Source organism: Neopsephotus bourkii, unplaced genomic scaffold (assembly GCF_033783945.1).
Source record: "Neopsephotus bourkii isolate Nb327-2 ecotype Australia unplaced genomic scaffold, CSIRO-AGI_Nbou_v1 NB_1572, whole genome shotgun sequence".
Classification (NCBI taxonomy): domain Eukaryota; kingdom Metazoa; phylum Chordata; class Aves; order Psittaciformes; family Psittacidae; genus Neopsephotus; species Neopsephotus bourkii.
In genome coordinates, this window is record NW_026902048.1 from 2,014,472 (window position 1) to 2,036,971 (window position 22,500).

The 22,500-nt window shown below is 41.3% G+C and overlaps 1 protein-coding gene across 2 annotated transcripts; it reads right to left on the bottom strand.

The window, feature by feature from the left end:
* Positions 1-99: 99 nt before the first annotated feature.
* CLPX (caseinolytic mitochondrial matrix peptidase chaperone subunit X) lies at positions 100-22,006 on the bottom strand. 2 transcript variants are annotated; one of them, XM_061371209.1, is made up of 14 exons: positions 21,826-22,006; positions 17,639-17,799; positions 16,133-16,250; positions 10,714-10,868; positions 9,761-9,920; positions 8,521-8,562; positions 7,259-7,435; positions 6,236-6,400; positions 5,809-5,897; positions 5,118-5,282; positions 3,873-4,172; positions 3,326-3,418; positions 2,987-3,093; positions 100-1,899 (listed from the first exon to the last, which is right to left on the bottom strand). In XM_061371209.1, the coding sequence occupies exons 1-14, from the start codon at positions 21,893-21,895 to the stop codon at positions 1,809-1,811; spliced, it is 1,893 nt and encodes a 630-aa protein (XP_061227193.1). In that variant the 5' UTR covers positions 21,896-22,006; the 3' UTR covers positions 100-1,808. The 2 variants fall into 2 exon arrangements, with proteins under 2 accessions (XP_061227193.1, XP_061227194.1); XM_061371210.1 differs by lacking the exon at positions 8,521-8,562.
* Positions 22,007-22,500: the final 494 nt, after the last annotated feature.

The following is a 22,500-nucleotide window of genomic DNA, read 5'->3' on the forward strand; positions in this document are numbered from 1 at the left end:
TTTCTCATCTGTGAATCACTTAAAAGCCTTAAAACCCCCAAATACCCTTAAACTTTAAACCTTCTGGGGCTGACGTGAGGGATGACAACGCTCCGGTGCTTGAGTATTCGCTCGGTTTTATTCAAACGGCAGAGGTGAAGTACAAACTGTAGTTACAGAGCGATTTGTTTCCTTAAAAAGTTTTGTTTTACATAATTCCAAACAACTTTCAAAACTAAGTTGTTGAACAGTTTCACCTAAAAGGCTGGGGTTTGGTTTTAATCCATTTAAAAAGGGAGCTGAATGACAGGAGTCAGAATTAAAAGCGGTTATATGCACTTTTTCCACTCTAAAAGGAGGAAAGTAAGGATGCAGGTACAGATAGTTCACCCCAGATTCCCATTGTGAAGGCTCTAAGCTCCTATAAATATCCTCAACTCTCAATGCAGCTTTTTCTGAACCATTAGTGGGTCGTTTTACCTGAATAAAACCCGAAATCCTAAGGGAAGTATCTGCTGCACCTGGCTACAACTGCATGTCACACTGCTTCTAGGTCAGAACACAAGTTATCACATTAAATTTACATAACAAAAATCAACAGAAATAGGGTCAATGCATCCACGGTAACCTCTCCTGCCCTAAAACATCCAACTAGATTGAAAAGAATGGTGAGAGTTTCATTTAAATAGCATGAATTTAAATGTTAAAAGAAAGGGGCAGTAAAATCTAAGCCCACGTATCATTGAAGAACAAAAAGATGCAAGTAACGATTCTAATTCCCAAAGCAAACCCAAAACATACAGGTCCTTTAGTGTTTCCACAAAGACTCTCCTAAAGGATTGGATTCATTTTGGTGTAGAACAGAAGAGGGAGGATCGCTTTGCTACCAGACTAGAAATCAAAGACAAAACCACAAGAAGCACTACCAGCATTGGAGCAGATAACTTAAAAAGCGCCGTGTGAACGATCACTACCGGTTACATCAAAAATATGATACATTTACTTCTTTCATCTCTTAACATTATAAGATAGAGGTTGGGCAAAGTGCACCAAAAAACTGATGCATGATAGTTCCAATACGTTAAACAAAATGTACTATATTAGAACATTAATAGTTAAAAACTGATGTTGACTTCTCGTCCAAATTCAGATGGCTTACCGCATCCTAGAAATCCTCTGGAAAAATGAATTACCAAGTTCTGACTTCACCTCCTTTCACGGTATTCCAGGTGATGAAAACGTACTCCTAATGGAGAGGTGAAGGGTAATTATTTGCTATTGCATTTCAATTACTGTAACAAACTAGTGTCACATCTTAACATGATCTCCCAGCAGCGTCACAAAGCGTGTCCCAGTTTTTCCACCCAGTGTTTCCGCTGTAACAAGTCACTCCAGCACCCACCCGGCTCCAACCCAACACTGACCCCAGTGCAAGCCCCTGTGAGGAGCTAATGGTTTATTCACCCTCCACCAATTATCCATCTTGATTCCCACGTTTGTAGAGTAATATTATTGTAAAATCTAACTACTGCAGCACCGGCGTTGCTGGTTTAGTTTCTAGGAAGAGCGATGGATCGAGGTGCTGCTGGATTTGCTATACATTTTAATTGAACAAGTGTAATATACAATTCATATTTGAACATTATGCCATCCAAGTCCACACAATGTCCATCGGGTAAATCAATGTGATGTTGCAATAAAATACACGATCTGCTTGAGCTAATAAAGTTCCTCATCACGTATCCAAGATAGATCCAATGCCTTTTAGTATCAGACTGAAGCCAGAAATAACCAAGTGTGCTTTATGCAGGCGAGCATTCTGACAGTATTTAATGGTTTGCAGCATCTGCTTGTCGAGGCCAACCTTCTTCCTCCACACCAGAATCATATTCTTCCTCAGATGAATCTTTAGTGGGAGCCCTATAATTAAAATGAACTGATCAGATACTTTACAGTTTCTGTAGCTTACGGTCAACATGCTACCCCAGTGAAAATTGCCCTGATGAGCATTTACCTGCTGAACAACCTTCTGAGCTGAAAATGATGCTATGCAGATTACTACCAGTACACACTCTCATTACTGAGAGCACACAAGCTGTTGAATTCAGTTGAGTCATTTAATTTAATCAATAAATTTTGTATTTCCAGCAAATATGATGGTGGTGCTCTACAAAATCCCATAAAGCAGCCATCAGTGTAAGTAATCATTATCTGTAAAAGCAGGGTACTCTCCACTCCAACTATCCCCTTCGAGACACAAGCTTCAGCACAGAGGAATACAAACCATGTAATTCAGTGGATGAAGTTACCCCCCAGAACTGGTCAGGGATAAAAACCAAGTCAGAGTTCCTCAATTTCAGACCTATGTTTTTAACCTGACCCATTCCCTCTCAACTCCATCCTTTGTTCACTAAAATCAAGACAGTTTTGTATTCCTAAATCCAGATTTTTCCCCATGCTTTCAGCACTCCACCACAACCTTAACCAGAGCATAGCCTTTACAACATTAAATTGTTTTAAGAGCTCAGCAAATCAGTAGATGTGCCTTTGTGGCTCTTCGTTCTTCTTCATTGCAAAAGCAATGGAGAAGAAAACTGCAGCAGCCTGCACAAAAATCAGCCTCAGTGACAGAAAGTAGTAGGTGAAAGTAAAAAGTTCCATTTCAGGAATTTCAGTAGAGTCACAGTTAAACTTCAGCTTTTTACTGTTAACTCATGATGCTTATAATTCACTTCTATTTCTACAGGTATACACACACACACAAAAGGCTTAAAGTAACTTCATATGCAAGTTTATTTTTAGATTTCTATTTAAACCCTAATGCAATACAACCCCAAATTATCCCAAAGCCCCTAGACAGAATAGGCACTAGTTCAGCTGTGTGCAGCATATAGAGACTTGGATCCCTTTTAGGTTGTGTGTTTATAAGCTTGTTCCTACAGCAAACAGCAGAATAACTGTCTAGCTGTATAACTCGTCTGCTCTGAAACATCTGTTATGGTTTTACCTAATGTATCCTGGCTCTTTTTTGCCTTCTACAACATCTTTGTCAACTTCCACACAGACAATGTCAGAATTGGGCACTTCAAACATGGGCTCCAGTAACAGCTTCTCCTACAAGAAAATAGAAGGGGCAAAACATTAGTGTATATCCTGTCAAATATTTCTTCCACATAACAATATGGTCAGGAAGTGATTTTCAGAGCTAGAGAGTTTTCTTGGAAGACAGGATTTATTGCATCCCATGGACCCAAAACTAAGTGAAGCTGTGATTGAAAACTGTCATGTTTAGGTCCATGTGCAAAAACGTAAGTAGCTTCTTTACTCAACGTGAAAATTTACTCACCATTATAGATCGAAGGCCTCTTGCACCAGTTTTTCTTTCCAGGGCCAGTCTGGCTATAGCCTTCAATGCATCTTCAGTTACATTTAATTCACACTACATAGAGAAAAATGTCAGATTTGTTTCATTTATAACTCAAGAGTGGGTTGAGTGCAACAGTGCAAGTGTTACTGAAAATAACAGCAGTGATTTACTTGTTACAGACCACAACAACGTTTAAGCTTCAGCTGCTCTTTGGTTTTGACTAATGTTACCAGAATTTACTATGCCCCTTTATCTCTACACTAAATGAAGTGGCTTTCGATGCCTCCTAGGCAAGGTCACGGATGCTCATTTGAACATGAACATCAAGTGCAGCTCCAACTACTTCCACGTTACTCACCCCACAAGGACAGTTACCCATTGTAAGCCAGTCAGGTTTTAACCAGTTTGCTTACTTTTTCTTCCACAGTGGGGAGGAAGAAGCAAATTTCAGCTGCTATTTTAGATCACTTCAACACTGTATTTATAAACAAGAATACTGAAGAGTCCCCAGATAAAAACTTTTAACCTTATCCATGCTGAACAGGGCCTGGTACTGAGGAACCACAGCATTTCGTGGCTCAGTAAGAATCCGTACAAGGGTTTTCTCGTCCAGGCTGTGCAGAGGAACCACCACGGGCAAACGTCCCACAAACTCAGGAATCATGCCAAACTCGATGAGATCCCTGGCTTCCACGTGACGCAGCAAGCGATCTTTCTCTTCTATTTCTTCCTGGGGATCAGACTCCCCACTTATATTAGCAAGATCAGCAGCTGCTGCAGCCCTTCTGCCTTTGCCCATGTTAGCTGGCGTGCCAAATCCTAGATACTGCAACACAAACATATTATTCTTATAGAATTATAATAGTTTTTTAATGTAACTAAATCACTTTCTATGTGCATTAAAAAACCCTGGAGTGACTGATTATGTCATTACATACAGACTCAAGAAAATACTTACAGTAAAATTACACCCCTTGCACAATCAGTTTCTTACAACATTTAATCCCCTCAGTAAAGTATCAAGACACCAGCCTAACAGCAAGGTTATCAGTGTATCCTCATCAGTTTACGCATCCCAGTGATGCTAAAAAGGGCTCTTCAGACGTTAAGCAAATGCATGCAAGAGTGCTTGCATGAAAAGCTACCTGAATTATCATAAAATGTGGATTTCAGTCACCTCTCTTGTTAGAAACAGGGTGCACATTTGGCAGAAAGCTGCAGCCACAAGAACTGTCCCCAGACATGAATACAGAACACAGTGAACTGCATGACCAGGTGTTTTAAGCTGATGCCAGCTTTTAGCACCATTTGCTCAAACTATGAGTATAAACAGTGAAAGTTTTCTTCTAGGGATATCAAAGGTTCTCTCAGTTTCCTACTTGGGATACTCCAACTGAAAGAAATCCTATTACAACTGTTTCACATACTCTGTCTTTAAGAAACACTGCACATTGCAACAGCATAAGTTTACCAGGTAAGTAGGGACAGCAAGTGGGTCCCCAACAGCCTTTCACCCTCCCTATTTGCATATGCTAAAAATCTCTCTCTGGAAGCAGAGATCATTGCAAGCTACTTAAGCCTACTAACAATAGGCTTGTTCTTCGAGCCTACCTTTCTTAGGCTTGACCTCAGGTACCCAGCCAACAGATGGAAACCCCCCGCTCTATAAACACAGTGGGTTTATAAATACAGCACAACCTTTAAGAGTCTCTACTGTGAACAGTAACTAACATGGGAACTTTTCAGTTCAAATACAGCCTGATGCACTCACTTTTTCATTCTTCCTCCTGCTGATAATTCTGTCCAGACCATTAAAAGCACCAGAAGCAACAAAGAGGATGTTTGTTGTGTCAACCTGCACCGTTTCTCCACGTAGTTTACGAGAATTCTTTTCTGGAACGTTTACTATTGTGCCTTCAAGTAACTTTAACAGGCCCTAAGGAGGAAAGAAGACATAAGCAATGAAAAAATCCCACTGTGCAGCATCATATAAGGCAGCACACCAGCCTGTGCTGACTCACAGAGGTACTTGCATTCTTTAATCCCTTAAGCCTTTATAGTAACAGCAAGTGCCTAATGAAATCATTTTTCTATATGATCCCTCTCAAGATAGACAAAAATCTTCCTTTAATGTGACTCCCATGCACATTCTGAGCTGTACGTAGCAGTAAGTTGCTTTAAGGGTTTTGTTGAAACAAAACGCTTTCTGTTCTTGCCTACATTATGCAACTTTGCCATCTGAATGACGCAAAGATGTTTTTCGATTAAAATGTTTCTATGAAGCAGTCATGAGTTTTATTTTGAATGAAGAGTAAAGATGAGGGTTTCAAAAGGTTAATAATCAGGGTACTGTAGAACTGTGACTCTATACACCCCCATGCCATAAGACATAAAACAGAATGATATACAGACTTGCTGGGCTGTTCCTTTACAAAGGAAAATCACTCCACAGAAGTACTCACTTGTTGAACACCTTCTCCTCCAACATCCCGTAACTGATGAATGCCAGGAACGCTGCCAATCTTATCTACTTCATCCAGAAAAACAATTCCTGCAGTTACAGAAAATGGATTTAAGGAAGACTCCACTTTTTAAGAGAAGCAAGAACTTACACATAGGGAAGGGAGAACATGATTTAAGACAGCAGCAGTCTGTTCTACTTCTGTATTGTAGGCTACAAAATGTACACAATCTTGTCCAACTATGGACAAGAAGAAAAGCTACATGATATGCGTAGCGCTCTCTTCAGGTTTGTTATTCCTGATTTAAAATTCAGGTACATGCAACAGGAACACCAATTCCAGAAGTATGGGCAGTCTCATTAGAGCACTTCAGTGAGTTTAACACAGCCTATGAATGAACTTCAGAAAACATACTGCAAAAGGTTACCTTGCTGAGCTTTCTCTACATTGTAGTTGGCATCTTGGAGGAGTTTTGCAATGACAGATTCAATGTCTTCACCAACGTAGCCAGCTTGGGTCAAGGTAGTACAATCACAGATGGCAAAGGGTACATCTAGGCATTTAGCTAGAGTCTGAGCCAGCAAGGTTTTACCTGATAAGTAAGACCTTTATGTTACAACTACTACTCATTTCTCTAGAGCACACGAACCCCAATATTTACCATAGAGTCATCATTACTGTTATTAGATACTCTAAATGATGCCAGCATGCTCATATATTCATACAAGAATATTTCCCAAGGCAGCTAGTTTTCATAAACAGTGTTTTTTACACTGGCAAGCTGTATTTCTCAATTAAACTAATAGTACAAGTTTGAGGTAGCTTGAAACACACACAGTATCACAAATAAATCATCAGACAAAACAAACCAGAATACAAGTACTTGCATAGATTAAAGATTAAATAAATCTGTAGTCCTTTGCAGACACTCAGGGTACAGTGCAAAGTCCAACTGTTCCTGCTTTAAAGTTGGGGAGAAACAGAACTGAAGTATTATTTAGTGAATGTTCTCCCAAATAGCCTCAAGAATGCTGTCACCTCAGCACAAACACTCCCACTTCTTATGAACATACAATTATCACTTCTCTTTTAACCCCCCTGCAACTCATCTGTCTCAGAGATGGAGAACACCACTTTCTAACTGCAGCATCTCAGCTTGCCATCTAAACACAGAAACTTTAAAATGCATTTTATTACAGCTCAGTGAAAGTTGCACTTTTTAACCAGGCAGTAAGGAAAACCACAGGAATAGAGCTCCTTCCTTTTCAAGGCCATTTAGCTCAGCTTTGTACCATGGCATGAAAGCACAAAATCAACCCCAGTTTGGAATCCATAGCTTAGCTTTCTTATACACCAAATTGGAATAATCACAGAAACAGGAAAATCGTTCAATAACAATCAACTGAAGGAAAAAAATTGAGACCTATAAAACCACACAGCTCTAAAATACCTGATCCAGTTGGTCCAAGCAGCAAAATATTACTTTTTTCAAGTTTTATGTCATCATTGGGTGAATCTAGGACTTCTCCTCCCCGTTTTTCCTGAGGTATCTGCTGGTTCATTTGTTGCTGCATTGATGCTCCCAAAGCATTACCGTGTGGACTGATTCCAGCAATCTGCAGAAGTTCTGAAGAGGACAATAAGGGAACTGTGTGAGCACCACCAGAAGCTTTAATGCAAAATAAAAGCTTGGTGGTTCTGTTTAGTTCTGCAAATCTCTAATTCTAGCTATAGAGAAGTTAACAGATAGGACAGCAACAGAAACATGGCCCAATTATTACAAAAACACGAGTTTCAACTGTATTTCTGTACAAATATATTTGCATATATGAAAAGAATTATCTAAAAATATTGCCTTGCAGTAAAAACAAGAGAAATTTTCAGTCCTCACAAATTAACTCATTTTAACTATAGTTTTTAGTATTTTTTAGAACACATGGGAAGAAATGAACCCAAAGTGTTGAACTCTATGATGAAAAAGTACAAGAACTGGTTTACTGTGACAAGTACAAAAGCAGGGCACAAGTCTCAAGACTTAAAAGAGTTGTCTTACTTCAGTTATTAAGGTTTTGGCCCTACCCATGCATATGGAGACTGAGCTGGGTTTTCTTCTTTCAGAGCACTAGTTTCAATTGGTTTGCAGGGTAGAAAAGATCAAGCAAACTGGTTTGAAGAGGTGTAACTGGGATTATAAACTGATCTACACTGGGCTAAGAAGTTCAATAGGCAGTGAGCGTTCTGGTGGACTGAAAATGAACACAAGTGACATCACTCAGACAAAAAAAGAGGGCATTCTGAGGTTCAAGGTGACAGTGTCTTTTAAGAGTGCAAATACCCTGCAGTTGCATAACTTCCCTTATTATCTATCTTACATGATACTCTGTGTGGTATTACTAATATAATCACATCTCAGAGAATTCAACTCAACTTTGCTCTACTGAGAATAATTCTAAGAACAGGTAATTATTTAACCAGCTTCAGAAAAGGCATTTTTACAATTTACCTGCTTTCCACCCAGAACTAGATAAGGAGTCAAATCCCAGTCAGCCCTTTTAAAGCCACATTCAATGCCATCAACTACATTTACTTGCAGAAGAAAAGCAAACAGGATTCCAGCCAGCATTTCAAGCTAGCAGTCACTAAAGACTATTCTGCATTAACATGAAAAGAGTAGATATTGCAGAGGAGGACATGAGGAGAGAGTTCACTTACTTGTAAATCTGTACTCATCCTCCCGTCTTCTGATCTCTAACTCTAAGAGAGAGGATGAAAACAGTAATAAATATAAGTTGATAAAAGCTTATAAATTCTCCACCTCTTGCCCTCTTCTGAATACATCTCAGCACTATGTATGAACACATTTCTAACACAAAATCCCCACATTAATTACTTTTTATTGCTGCCAAAATGAACCCAAACCCCAACCTGCTTTTAAAATGACAGCAAGTTTTCTGTTACTTAAACAAGTAACAATCTACTGCCTCTGATTAGATTTTAGTTTCAAAACCACTTACATAAGGGGGAAAAATGCAGTAATATAATTTTGCTTAAAAAGGCTTCTCTAAACTCTCACACTCAGATCTGAGTCTTACAACATAATACCTCCCATATTTCAAAATACTGTTACAAACATTTTCTGCCAGTCCCTTTGGTTATGCACCATTTTATTTCCCTGTAGAGGGTCAGGCACTTCCCAGTGCCAAGTACACAACTACTCTCCTACCATTACCAGAACAGTGCTACTCATCTTCCTTCCTCAGTTAAAACACTTCTTTATATAAATTCAAAAGCAAAGCAGATTTCAGTTTGCTCGGCATACTGGGTTTTGTAAGAGAATATAAAACACCTTAAAAAGATCAAGGTACACTTTGAATCAGAGACAGTAACTTAAGCCTACTTCTAAAAATAAATTAAGATCGACATAGCTACATTCTTACTCAGTAGCAAAAGTACTGCCAAGAGTAACTCCATCTACATCTACTAGATATGGAACAATACTATGGTGACCAATAGATGCTGCCAACAGCAGCCAAGTGAGGCTGGAAACCCAGCTATTCATCAAATTACCTATGCAAAATAGTATCTTCATGATCTGCATTGTGGCTTGCTGGTTAAGCAGCAGATTTACTGTTAAGCAGTAAATGAGATTAGAAGGTAAAATTTAGGAAGCTTGCTTTATGAAGCTAAATACCTAATAACACGTGCCAGTAAAAAAGCTAAGCATTTAATACAGAAGGCAATACCCATGGCAGCACAGATCTTCTGGATTACTCTTTAAATAAATCACGTAAGTTCACATGTAGTAAAAATTAGATTTAATAGAAGCTCCTTTAGATCATGTCACTTTCCGAATATCTAACAGCAAAGTAAAACCCTTCTCAGGTTTCTTAAGGGAGGGCCCTCACATGGTAAGGCTGATTTGACCAGAAAAAATATCAAACATCATACAAACCCCTTGGTGTTAAAGAAGTCTGCTTTTCAACTTCTGCTTGCTGTCTCAGGTTAGCTGGGATATTATTGTAGATCCTCTTGTAATGATTGTACACAGCAACCGAAAGCACCTTCTTGGCAAAACACTGACCAACAACGTATTTGTCGAGGTAGTTGTAAATCTGAAAAATAACTGAATCTTAGTAACACTTTACATCACCTTGCAGCAGAAAAAAACAGTATTGCTGTGCCAAAGATGGACTCTGGCCTAAACCAATCACACAGAACTAAGAAAGTCAACAATTAAAATATATTCCTGTTGTTAAGTTTACTTAAAACCCTGGAGCTTACACAATCACACTGTGTCTCTCAGTTCTCCCCTACTAATACTTAAAGCCATTGTCATTTTCACCCAAATTTGTAAGAGCAACAGAAAGGGCAGCCTACCCAGGAGCTATGGGCAGCTTCAGCAACCACTGCAGTCCACTAGAAGTGAGAAACACAATAAGCTCCCTCACTACTCAGGAGAGGGAAACCAAATGATTGAAGATGGGCCGTGGCCAGAAGCTAACCAGCCACAGTTCTCACTCAGAAACAGACCAAATCCAAGGTTCCACAGCTAGAGAAGGAAGCTGCTATCATAAGGGTACAGAATATGCCAAGAGCAGCAAATAAAAGATACTACAGTTGGTGAGGGTTGAGGTTAGCCTCAGAGTCACAAAGAGAAAATGAAGGTACTGGACTTCATCACAAAATGAAGGCAGAGGAAAAACAAGCCCAACTGCTTCTATTGGATCTACTTGTTTCCTTTATCAGTGCTCTGCTGGGTCACATAGCTCCGAAAGGTTTAATCCTGAGCTAATCATCTTTATTGTTTGTTGCTCCAACCATTATACACCTGATGTCTATTAAGCAGCAAAACATTCCACCATGCAGCAATGCAAGGAAACGCTGGAGTGACATTAAGAACCAAACCTTTTTCGGTGGAGGCGGCGGCTTCTGCTGGAATGCCAATTTCACAGCTTCTGCTGCTGACTCAGGTTCTTTAATGATGCTCTTCTTTGTGTCCGCCTCTGACAGTACAACGAAAAAATGGTGACACTTTTCACACTTCACAAAGCGGGTGGAAGCTGCAGAGAAAGTAAACCAAAGTAGTAAGAGGAATTGTTTAAACAGCATTCAGTAAACTGCCCGAGTTGGGCATACATGGGACAAGCACCTGTAAGACAGTACAGCCACCTCTGTGTTTTTACACTTCCCCTTCATTCACCTTCAGAGCTTTAAAAGCAATCATTAGACTATGAAATCTGACACAAAGGGAATACAATTTGCTCAAAAAGTCACAATGCAGGGCAGCAACCAAACAAGGGATTAAAGAGCAAACATCTATTTCATACTTATTCAGTAGCACTACATGTGGAAAAGGAAACTTTGCCACTCGGAGCACTGCAAAGTTAATGAGGAGTTGTTCCTAACTCTCAAACTAACAGGCAAAAAAATGTGGTTGGGGTAAACTAAAGTGTGGGGAAGCAATCCACAGTCTCAAAGAGAGCAGGTTCAAGAAAGGAGAGATATAGCAGCTCCTTGACTCTGCATCTCACTGGCTGTGGAACACAACACAGCACGCTCGAGTCATCTAAACCCAAGACACAGAGCGCAGCAGGACCACACAAAGGGCTCGTCCCAAGCAGAGGCAGCTGTGGTATGCAACAGATGAGCAGACTTTGATGTTTTACAAGATCTTTTGCTTATTTATTTGTACTGCCAAGAAGAGAACAAATTTCTTTTGAATCCCAAAAGCCGAACTCTCCCACTACCACTAACTTCATGAACTCTGCCTCAAGAAAACATGTTACCTGCAGAGACTGGTTTCAAGAGCCTGCAAACTAGAACTTGTGCTACTTGTGTTATCCTTTGGAAAAGCAAAGTTGAAATAATGGAAAATAAGCAGTAGAGAAGAATAAATCTGTCATTTAAAATAGATCTTTTCTGACCATATTACTGTGCTATTAAACACAAATCACATGCAACAGGACTGACTTAAAGTAAATGTAACAAAACATGAAAAACTTGCTTCAACACTTCTGAAATCATTAAAACTTCTTAGCAAATGCCCTGACCAGTGTAGTAGCAGCTGATTTTAATAACAGCCACTAGCAATAAATAAACTGCTTATTTATAACTTGTTGTTGCCTCCCATAGAGCTGCCATCAGCAAACAGGGGTTTCTTTCAACCCCTCACACCTTATGACTGGGTAAATAAGACCAGCACGTTCTTTTAAGAACATAGCACATAATACTATGACCATCACAGCTTTATTAACTCTACTCCAAAGAAAATCTGTCTAAAGGCTGGAAAATTCTGGCATCCTCCCAAATTACTGTCATCTGCCTGATGGGAACAGGGTACAGAACCACCTGCCTGCACCCACCCCGCTCACATAATTGTTATTTAGCAACAGTACTGTAGGGGAAAAAAAGCCTAGACTCTCCCTGAATGGTCACTCAAAACACCTCTGATACTCTTAGTGACCACAATGCCATTAGGCTGTTGTCCTTCCTTATGCAATGCTAAAAGTCAGCTTTATTAGGCAGCTGACAGTATTACAGTCATCTGACAGCCACAAGAAATTTGCCCCTTAAAGATCCACAAGGATGGTTAACTAAATACAAAATAAAGAGCAGGCTGTAAGAATACTATTGTACATCTTTTATACAGTACTTTTTCAGTGAATGATGTTTTAAGTACACTTTTATCAATCACCCCAAACAACACAAATGAAGCATATTAGAGATCTTCTAATTTTCAGCAAGACCAATAGAATCCCAGATTGGTTTGGACTGTAAAGGACCTTAAAGCTCACCCAGTTCCAACCCCTGTCATGGGCAGGGACCCCTTCCACTGGAACAGCTTGCTCCAAGCCCCTGTGTCCAGCCTGGCCTTGAGCATTGCCAGGGATGGGGCAGCCACAGCTTCTCTGGGCACCCTGTGCCAGCGCCTCAGCACCCTCACAGGGAAGTGCTTCTGCCTAAGAGCTCAGCTCAGTCTCCCCTCGGGCAGGTTCAAGCCATTCCCCTTGGCCTGTCCCTACAGGCCCTTGTCCAAAGCCCTCTCCAGGTTTCCTGCAGCCCCTTTAGGCACTGGAGCTGCTCTGAGGTCTCCCCTTCAGGAGCAGCCTTCTCTTCTCCACGCTGAACCAGCCCAGCTCTCTCAGCCTGGCTCCAGAGCAGAGCTGCCCCAGCCCTCGGAGCGTCCCAATGGCCTCCTCTGGACTTTCCAGGTCCATAGCATCCATGGTTACACAGAAACATTGATGTATGCAGAGCCTGGGGAATAAGACTTGGTTGTCAAAACACAGTCATGTAACTGGCCAGTTTCTGTCATCTACACAGCAGTGTGGAGATATGCATCAATGAGTTTTAACAGGGGAAAAGAAAAAAAATAGGAAGTTTGCTCTAAGTGTAAGGAAACCAAGTTTAAGTACTGCTCCCTCCCTAAAACCAAGCATTCAAAACTGCAAACAACTCTGCTATTCTTAAATACTGGCACGTTCTCTTAGCAAACATAAAAGCACAGCAAAGAGCATCCATGTCAAATTACCTCACTGTTATAAAGTCCTCTGCAAATATTTACCATGTGCTAAAATGCAAGTCAAGAGTTATTTTTGCTTCGGGCAACATTAACACAGAGACTGCATTTGCAAAGAGATTTGTGAAGTCGGCAGGAGCTGACCTTGCCAAAGAGAAAGGCTGAGTTTTTACAGTACATACAGGAAGCCAAAACAATTGGGGGATTAATCTTAAAAACACTTGTTGAGCTAACGGGCTGCTATTAAACTTCTATAATAAACACCAGGAAAAAGAGAGTAAGGAAATCCAGCTGTGGAGGATGGGAGCTGACCTGATGGTGTCAGGTGGAGGCAGTAAAATCAGTGCTTAGGCACAGCTTTTTATGTTGATCAGCTTTACAGCTATTGGATTTCACTCCACATCTGAGGCTCACATCTTATTTCAGTGATCACAAAATTCTTTTTACAGAGCCTCACAACACAAAGCGACACAGGAACTGCTGAGAAAGCGTGTCCCAGCAAAATTCCTTTTGGTCTGCATCATACTGCTCCTTAGCTGTTAATTACTGGAAAACCATTACCAAGCAAATCCTCCTGCAAGATTTGTGAATACAAAGGGAAGCCCCATTGAAAACCAACTCCACTGACCAGCCTGTCCCACTGCCACTCAATGGCAATTAATTCAGTAATAAATGTGGCTCTTTTAGTCAGTGTTTTGTTCCCCTGCTTCTTAATAAATGTCTGAAAAACCCTATTGAGAAACAAACTAATATTTCCCTTTGGCTTTAGACATTTACTTAAGGTTCTGCAGTTCAGTCATTCAAACCAGAATTGAAAGACTTCATCGTTTTTCCTAACTAAGCAAAGGCTTACCTGAAAAATCAAAATTACAGCATGTTTAATACAAGCTGCAACCCATTCATTGTGGGCAGAATGGGACAGACATTGCTCTTATTAGTTTTTGCTTTCTTCTTTTTAATTGTTTTTAAGATAATTAGAACTTTGCTCTTCTGTTCTCAAGTGCTTTAATATTCTACAGTTTGGCAGGGAAGCAGCGTGCTCAAATGAAGAGACTAAACCAGAAGACAGACCCATGACTCCCAGGGATTTCTGAGAAACCAGAGCAATTACAATCTTTGGTTTAATTTAAGTTACCAATTAACAGAACTGAGGACTGCTCTTAAGATGACCAGAAGTCTGCTCTGCTCCATTACCTGGTGACACTGGGCTTAGTTTGAGCTAGTTAATAACAGATTCATTTAAAGGCTGTAGAATCTTTAAGCCTCAGAGTAAAACGTGCAAGGAGAAGAGGAGACACATTCAGCTATTCAAAGGGAGCTTCCCCATATTTTTACTTCCAAGCTCTTGACAGATCTGACCAGCTGCAACACTCTTTACAAGTGTAAAGCGGGTTTCCAGTCCCAAGTTCTTACAGGTTTTGCAGTATCAGGACTGGTGAATTTGAGACTGCATATAGAGGCCATTTTCTCCCATAACGTTAATACAGATGAATCCTCTTCCCAAGGAATTTTGCTTAACGACAACATATTAAATCACATCTCTGCTTTCCAATGATAGACTGTGACTGTTTAATGGTATTTCCAGATAAAAGCACAAACCCTGGTAACAAGGGGAGCAAACACATCAGAGAAGTGAGAGAGTTTCAAAATGCCTCCTGCCTACTCATGAATCATCTGATAAGAAGGTAAACAAGGTTAGAAATCCTTCCACTGATCTCAACCACACCTAGTCCAGGGAGAGGCCAACGTACTGAACACCACACAGGATTCTATTCCTGGCTCCATCAATTATTGCCAGGTTTTTCAGAACCTCACTGCCTACAGTTTCAAACAAACAGAAAAAAGCTTATTGTTTCTGGGTAAAAAAAATAGTGACTGAGGACTGATACTTGTATCTAACATAAATATACTGTTATTACAGAATTGTCTCGTGATTCATGATGTTTGATCCTTTTTCTTAAATAGCATTTTATACAAATAACAGCAAAAAATAGCACATCCGCTCATTATTTTCACCCACTGCCACATTAACTGGCATTGAACAAGTTTCTGCTGACCCTATATTAAGCTTCTTCGTGCACAAGTCTGATCATGACTTGCTGCTTCCTCCTTGAGCCCCATCAACTAACTTGGTATTTGCTTTTTGACAACTGTTTTCTAAGCTGGTCTCATCAGCACTGAAATAAGGAAAAATGTCTTCAAGTCTGATTAAACCTAAAGCATAACTGGCATTAATTTGGACTGTACTTCAGAAAAAGTAGCTACTGCTGCTGGACACCAGGAATCTGACACAGCTTGGGTTTTCTATTTGGACTTTCTAGCTTCCTATTTGGAATGTATTATGGATCTGATTTTGTCATGGACGATCATTCTACAAAGCCATCTGTCATACACTAATTCCTCTGTTGGATAAGCACTTTGGTTAAAGTACATGCGGGATTAAAGTTTTATTATTTATTAAACTGAAGACATATTATAAATGTGTGTGAAATAAATATCAGTAGTTAAAGCAGTACTGTTTATGTAAGCATCTCTTCCACGAAATAAAACATAATGAACTACTTTAAAACTGCCTATTCAGTTGCAGTCCGAATTCCACTACCACATTCTGGTCCATCATACACCACAGGAAATCACACAGATGTACCCACAGAGACAATATACGGTTACACCAATGTGGCAAAAGTATAAGGGAAGTTTTGACATTGTACAATTAGGTAGGTTAACAGTTAGCTATCAGAGTATGTTAGATCACAAATACACTCATATCTGTGTCTATTTAATAAAGTATTGATTAAAACTTACACACAAAGGTCTCCACGTGTGTGCACAAGTCGCCACACTTCGGGCACCGCAGCTGGTTCCCTCCTTTCCCAGAGTTTCCAGAGCTGGACTTTTTACCACTGCCCTCACTGACAGACTTCTGAAACAGATTTCCAGACAATTAGCCCCCGACAGTGGAGCTGTTACATGAGGCAGTTACCAGCATGTTACAGAATCCAGTAATATGAATACTGCAACGGCTGGATGACAAAATAACTATTGCCAGCATTTGGTACTGTCTTTGAAAACTAAGAACACAATATATACATTTTGAGCATTAACACATCTGCATTTCCCAGGTATGCCAATTTTGGATCTCCATGGAAGAGGAACCCCATACCTTGATGGGTACTAGAATAGTAACAAGCTCAACTGTGTTAAGAATGTTTTAACAGTATATTTCAATGCAATTTATTCTAACCCCTGAGAAGAAAATAAATCATACTTATAGGTAAGAGTAATTTCACTATCACGACTGTGTTGATTCTAAGGGTTTCTGAAGCCACAACTCCTCACGTGTCCTTGACAGCTGTAGCTACACTGGCAGATATAAAACAAGCCTCTCAAATTGCTTGGAAATATTTTATTTTTCACTTCTAAAGCAAAGTTCCCTGCCAGAGCCCTACTTGTCTTTCTCTGTTACAATACCTAATGGTGTTGAAGGTTAACATTGTTTAAGTCCATATCCATTGAATGCCTTCATAATTTGATAAATAATAAAAGCTATCGTATTTAAGAAACTGCAAACATCTCTCTTCCCTTTTCTAAGGCAGTTCCCCATTTTCTTAAGCCTTGCTTGCCTACTCATTTCTCCTTGCAACTCTTCCCCAAAAAGCAAAGACTATTAAACTTTATCTTCCTCCTTCACTGGTTACAATACTTTAATCTGAAGCTTCAGGACACACCTGTGCCATCTGGACAGCTCCTGAGATGTCACAACATGCCACACTAAGGCAAAGTTATTTCCTGTGGACTTCCAAAATCTTCTTGCTGACTAAAGAGCAATTTTATTCTCAGGTAATCATTTATCTGAAGAAGCCGTTTATTAACTAATTATAAAGAAATACTAGAATAAAGCTCCCAAACTTGTCTTGCTTTGTGTAACTACCAAATCAGTGCTGAAAACAACATCTTCCAATGTACTCACGTTGAAAAGCGTACTTGGGTAACAGCAGGCTTTTGAAGGAAAGTAATTCTGATCTCTTTCCTGATATCCTGAAACCTGTTGTGGATTTCTAACATACTACAAAGCTTTCCAGTGTCACTTTACACTAGGAAAAGAGATTTATAAAACTGGGAAAAGCTTGAAGGGATAAGGTTTGTCTACTAACAAACTCACAATATCATTTCTTTTCACTGTCAGCTGTAGCAATTTGAAGGACCAGAAACATCAGGAGTTAGGAAAAATTTCAAGATTCTAACTGGAAGAATGGAAAAACCTTACTCATTTTATATAAGCTATTGAAAAACCTAATGAGTGGGGCCTACCTTGTTTCCATCTCCAGAACCATCCTTGCTTGCACCATCCTTTGAGGCAAAGTACGCTGGTGTTTCTGAAAAGTTTCTAAGAGGGATTCGTCTCAGGGAACAAGTTTCAAAAGTCCCAAGTTTTCCTAAAACAGGGATGCGTGTACGGCCACAAGTGATACCTGAAATAAAAGGAAAACATGAAAATTAAACATTAAAAATCCTCCAGTTCCAATCCCAATACCATCAAACCTCAGAATCTATTTACATGAAACAGAGCACAAAGGTTTCAGCAACAGCACTGAACTCTGAACATCCAAATTTCAGTTACTCAGTACAAACTCTCTTCACCACCTTAACGATCATCTTATTAGAAGCTGTTCATCTGATGTTTGGCCTGGATTGTCCCAAAATGATCCCAAAATGTCCCAAATTAATTCCATCTTCTCTGTCACACAATTGACAGCCCCATTGTCTCATGACACAGGGAACATCCCAGTTACAAAACTGATCCTCAGAGTGATAAACACAACCAACAACCAGCACTTAATGTGAAACCATTCAACCACTGAAATACAAAGAGACCCCTTCGAGTTTCTCCTTATTACACAAAAGTTACCAGTGAAGTATCTCAGCCTCATGGACTGCACATCTGGATTTGGCTTTCCCTTGTGAACTCTACTAAAAACCAGTTTCCAAGAGTCTGAGGTACCACTTGACAACACGAAGCTGTCCTGAGGAAAACTGAAAGGAAGCATCATATTTGGCACATGCTGACAGACCAGCACAAGTAAATTCAGCGTAATCTTGACTTTGTTGGGACAGCTTCTTGCCAACATGAACAACAAACTCTTTGAGCAACTAAACAGCCTCTTCCTCCTCTTGCAACAGCGGGTAGGATTACATTTCATGACTAGGTATGATGTGAATCAACATATGTCATGCTCCAGATTTCAACATCTCTCATGATCCTGATAAACAAGAGCCTGGAACCCACCTCTCCTATTTAAAGTGGCAAATTTCTCCCTTGCTCTCTAGTTTTGACAAGAGCTTTGTGACTTGCTGACAGAAGAGCTGTAGAGTAACAATGACAATTGTAAACCTGCTGATAATACATGAATTTTCTGTTAGAGAGATGAGAGAATCCTATAGAAAACTCCAAAAACTCTTCTAAAACAAGAATAAAACCACTAAGAATGGCAAGCGTACTGCAGTTCATTTGCTTTGGAAGAGGTTAACAATGAAAACTAAGAGCTGGAATTTCAGTTGAAAGGAGATTTAAGAACATTCACCTGGCTACTGTAACAGGAAACGAAGAAAAGCATTACGGATGAGCATAAATTTGCAAGGAAAACTCACACAGGCTTCTGCAAAGTCACAACCAAGAGGACCGTGTCAAATGAGATTTGGTGTTGGTTTATTAACTTACACACAGCTTAAGATTCCTCGAAGATGATTTGCATTTATTTTAAACACAACTAAAAAAGGAATCTTTGGAAAATCTGTACTAGCACTGCTTTTGTCTGTACGCATGAGGGAGGAATAACAGTGCTTTCCAATCCTGCATTCCTCTGCTCAGTGGCACTGCCACACAGCAAAGCACTTCACATTTCGTAGGATAAGCTATTGAAATATCACAGTAAACTTAAAAATATTGGCTCCCTTTCACACACAGTTGTGTTCTTTCAACTGAATCCGCAGACTACATGTGCCAAGTGCACTTGTCAGCTGAGAATAAGCTGTGGTGTATGTTTACAGTGCGATAGCTGTTCTGCATAAATTGCTTCTCTTGGGGCCTCATAGATGGTTCCTTTATTGAGATTTGTTTTACCACTTCTAAAGGGAACTGAGAAAAGACCCCTTAAATAGAAAAACCAAAATACTTCACCTCCCCTGAGCAAAGCCTCATGTCATACGGCTTTTCTGCAATACGGGGAGATTTAGGCTGAAAGGATGAAGCACTAACACAGAAACTCAAATATTTTACCACTAAGCACTGCACGTGGACTAACAATCACCAATTTTAATTCAGAGAGCACCACTGATACAGGAAATGCACTGAAAACTGTACTGGATGGACTACAAAACTGCAGCGAGTTGTAACTGCCAGGTTACTGCCTGAGCCCGTCTATTGATCAGAAACACCGCAGCTGTGGGCCTTCACCTCCAGCCCTTGACAGGACACTGGCAGCAAACCCAGGCCAGGCAGCAGTGTTACACCCACACTGCAAGGCTCTTGTTGCTGCTAAATTCACTTCACTCTCACAGTTTAGCTTTCTGGGAACAAACTCACTCTTCTTCACGTGCTGAGCTCTATAAAGGGTGGAGATAGGCTAAACAAGGGAAAAAGAAATCATGTTATTGCTACATCAGCTTATGGCTAAACATGAAAACCCCATCCCTGTGGTTATCACAGGGTTTGAGTGGTATTTCCTTGACAAAATCTCATTGTACAACTAAAGAATGAAGCACTAAGGAAGTTATCACAGCGACTTTCTGGCATAAATAAGGCCAGGGGCAGATTTTTCAGAAGAAATTAACATTCCAGCCCAACACCTGGCAACTTCCACTGAATGATCCAGACACTGAGAAACGTTCAGCTATGCCACAGCTGACACTAGCACAACAGTATGTGCTCACACACCACCAGCAGTCTCGGGTGGTTATCTGAAACAGTAAACTTAGAGGACACTTAAATGTTGTTGTAGCAGCAGTTGCACTTATCCAGGGTGTTCAGATTAGTGTGTTAAGAAATGGGAAGCTCGTCTGCACCTTATTAACCTTTAACTGATACTTGAGGAAATAAATACTGACTTTTGGGCCAAGCTGCAAGTACCTTGGAAGAATCTATTGCCCAAGGAAGTGACAGGAAGTCTGTGACAGAGGTCTCTCTGTCCCACAAGACACTTCATCAACCTTACTGATCCATGCACTCTGAATACTCTCAAGCTTGTACCAACCAGCAACAGCAAAGTACCTAGCAGAACGCATAATCTGTTACAATGAAAATGCACCAAAATAAGATTATTTTTTAAGGACTTTCATGGAAAGCTGACGCATAAATAATGTTATTCCTTTGTATCTGTTTTAGTTTCCTTTGTTCTTTCACATCACTTTTAAATCTTAAGTTTTAGCAAGGAAAAAACCCACAAACTTCAAAAATAAGTGAATTCAGAATGTTACTTGCTTTGGAGTTTATTATTTCAATGGGTTTACGTGAGGCCACACAGCCTGGAGGTGAACTGACTGGTTTAAACCTTTCTGCACAGGTGATGTCACACATGTAAATGTCAACTCAACTGCAATGAGTTAACTCACCTCTTGAAGGCAATAAATCATCTCTGACTTGTCAGGCTACTGCTAAGGGTACAATTAGAATCTTGTGGCAACAGCATAGACTTTCAGCACAATTTGGGGGTGGTCTGCCTTTCCCCAAGCAGCACAGGGCATGTCAACCCTCACTACCCACAAGAACACCATAAAAAGGACAAAAGTAGGAGAAAAGTAACACCCTTCTGCTTCAGCTTCCAGTTAAGTGTCACCCTTCCACCGAGTTGGAAATAACTGCTGTTTGCTATGTGAGCCCAAATCGTTGTAAGAAACGTTTCAAGTTTAGGCTGCAAAAGATAGGCTTTTACTCAGTGAGCTAAGCTCACTACTGGCACTGCAGGGTAACACACGCCGTGCGACTGCTGCTGACAATCGCTTCTGTCGAAATAAACTCTATTACTGCATTACATTTCCCAAAAGGTGTTTCAACAGGGGATTGTTTTCCAGAACTTCACACCGTGGAACGCTGCCCTTCATCCTGACGCGCCACCGGCCGTCCCCTCGCACCACCCGGGTGACAACAGCGAAAGATTAACAGGAAAAGAAACAAAAACCAAACAGGCCGGGGCTGGCTCCGCTGAAGCCCTTATCGCCGCGCTGCAGCACGGAGCTCCCCCGCCGGGCTCGTCCCCCACCAGCGCCTCCGGAGCGCGGCGCTCCCCGCTGACACCGCTCCGGTAGCGACTCAGCGGGCTCCGCTCCCCCCGGCAGCAGCGGTGTGAGGGGAGCGGAGCGCTGACAGCCGGAGGGAACGGGGCTGCCCCTCAGGGGAGCGGAAAGCACCCCCCCGCCCACCTCCGGGAGGCCCCGGGACGGAGGGCCCAGCCCCGCCGGCTGTAACGCCAGGCCGGGCCGCGGCGGGGGGGGACGGCGGTTACCTCTCCGCGCGGAAGGCAGCGTGGAGCCCAGCAGGCGGGCGGCGGCGGCGCAGCTGTGGCAGGCGGACATGGTGCGGCCGCGGGCCCGGCCCGCTCCCCCCCCGCCGCCGACTAGGCCTCGCTGGCGGCGGTGCTGCGAGCCCCACCCGCGCCGTAAACACCCCCCTCCTCCACGCGGCGCCGCCTCAATGACGGCAGCGCGCTGCCGCCCGCCGTCACCGCGCACACAGCGCGGACTACTGCTCCCGGCGGGCAGCGCGCGGGCCGCTTAGCCAATATCAGCTGCGCAGCCGCGCGGGGCACCATGGGAGATGTAGTCCGGGAGTAAAGGGCGGGTGGGCGCTCCGTCGCGATGCATCATGGGAAATGCAGTCTGGGAAACAGCGCACCCCCCTCCTCCCTCAGTACACGACAGTTACCTCAGGCGAGGCCGGCTTTTGATCCTCTTCCTAAATCGAAGACGAAGGAAATATTTCCCTAGGATCGCAGAAATTGTCCTTAAAAAGGCTTTTTATAACAAGATTAAACTGAGAAAGCAGCTGACAACTTGAGGCAAAATGAAGCAGTTTCAGGAGACTGATGAAATGACACCTTGCTACAGGGTGATCTTCAGGCAGGGAACTCCACTACCTATGTTATATAGTCTACATATACTAGGTGAGACTAAATGTATTC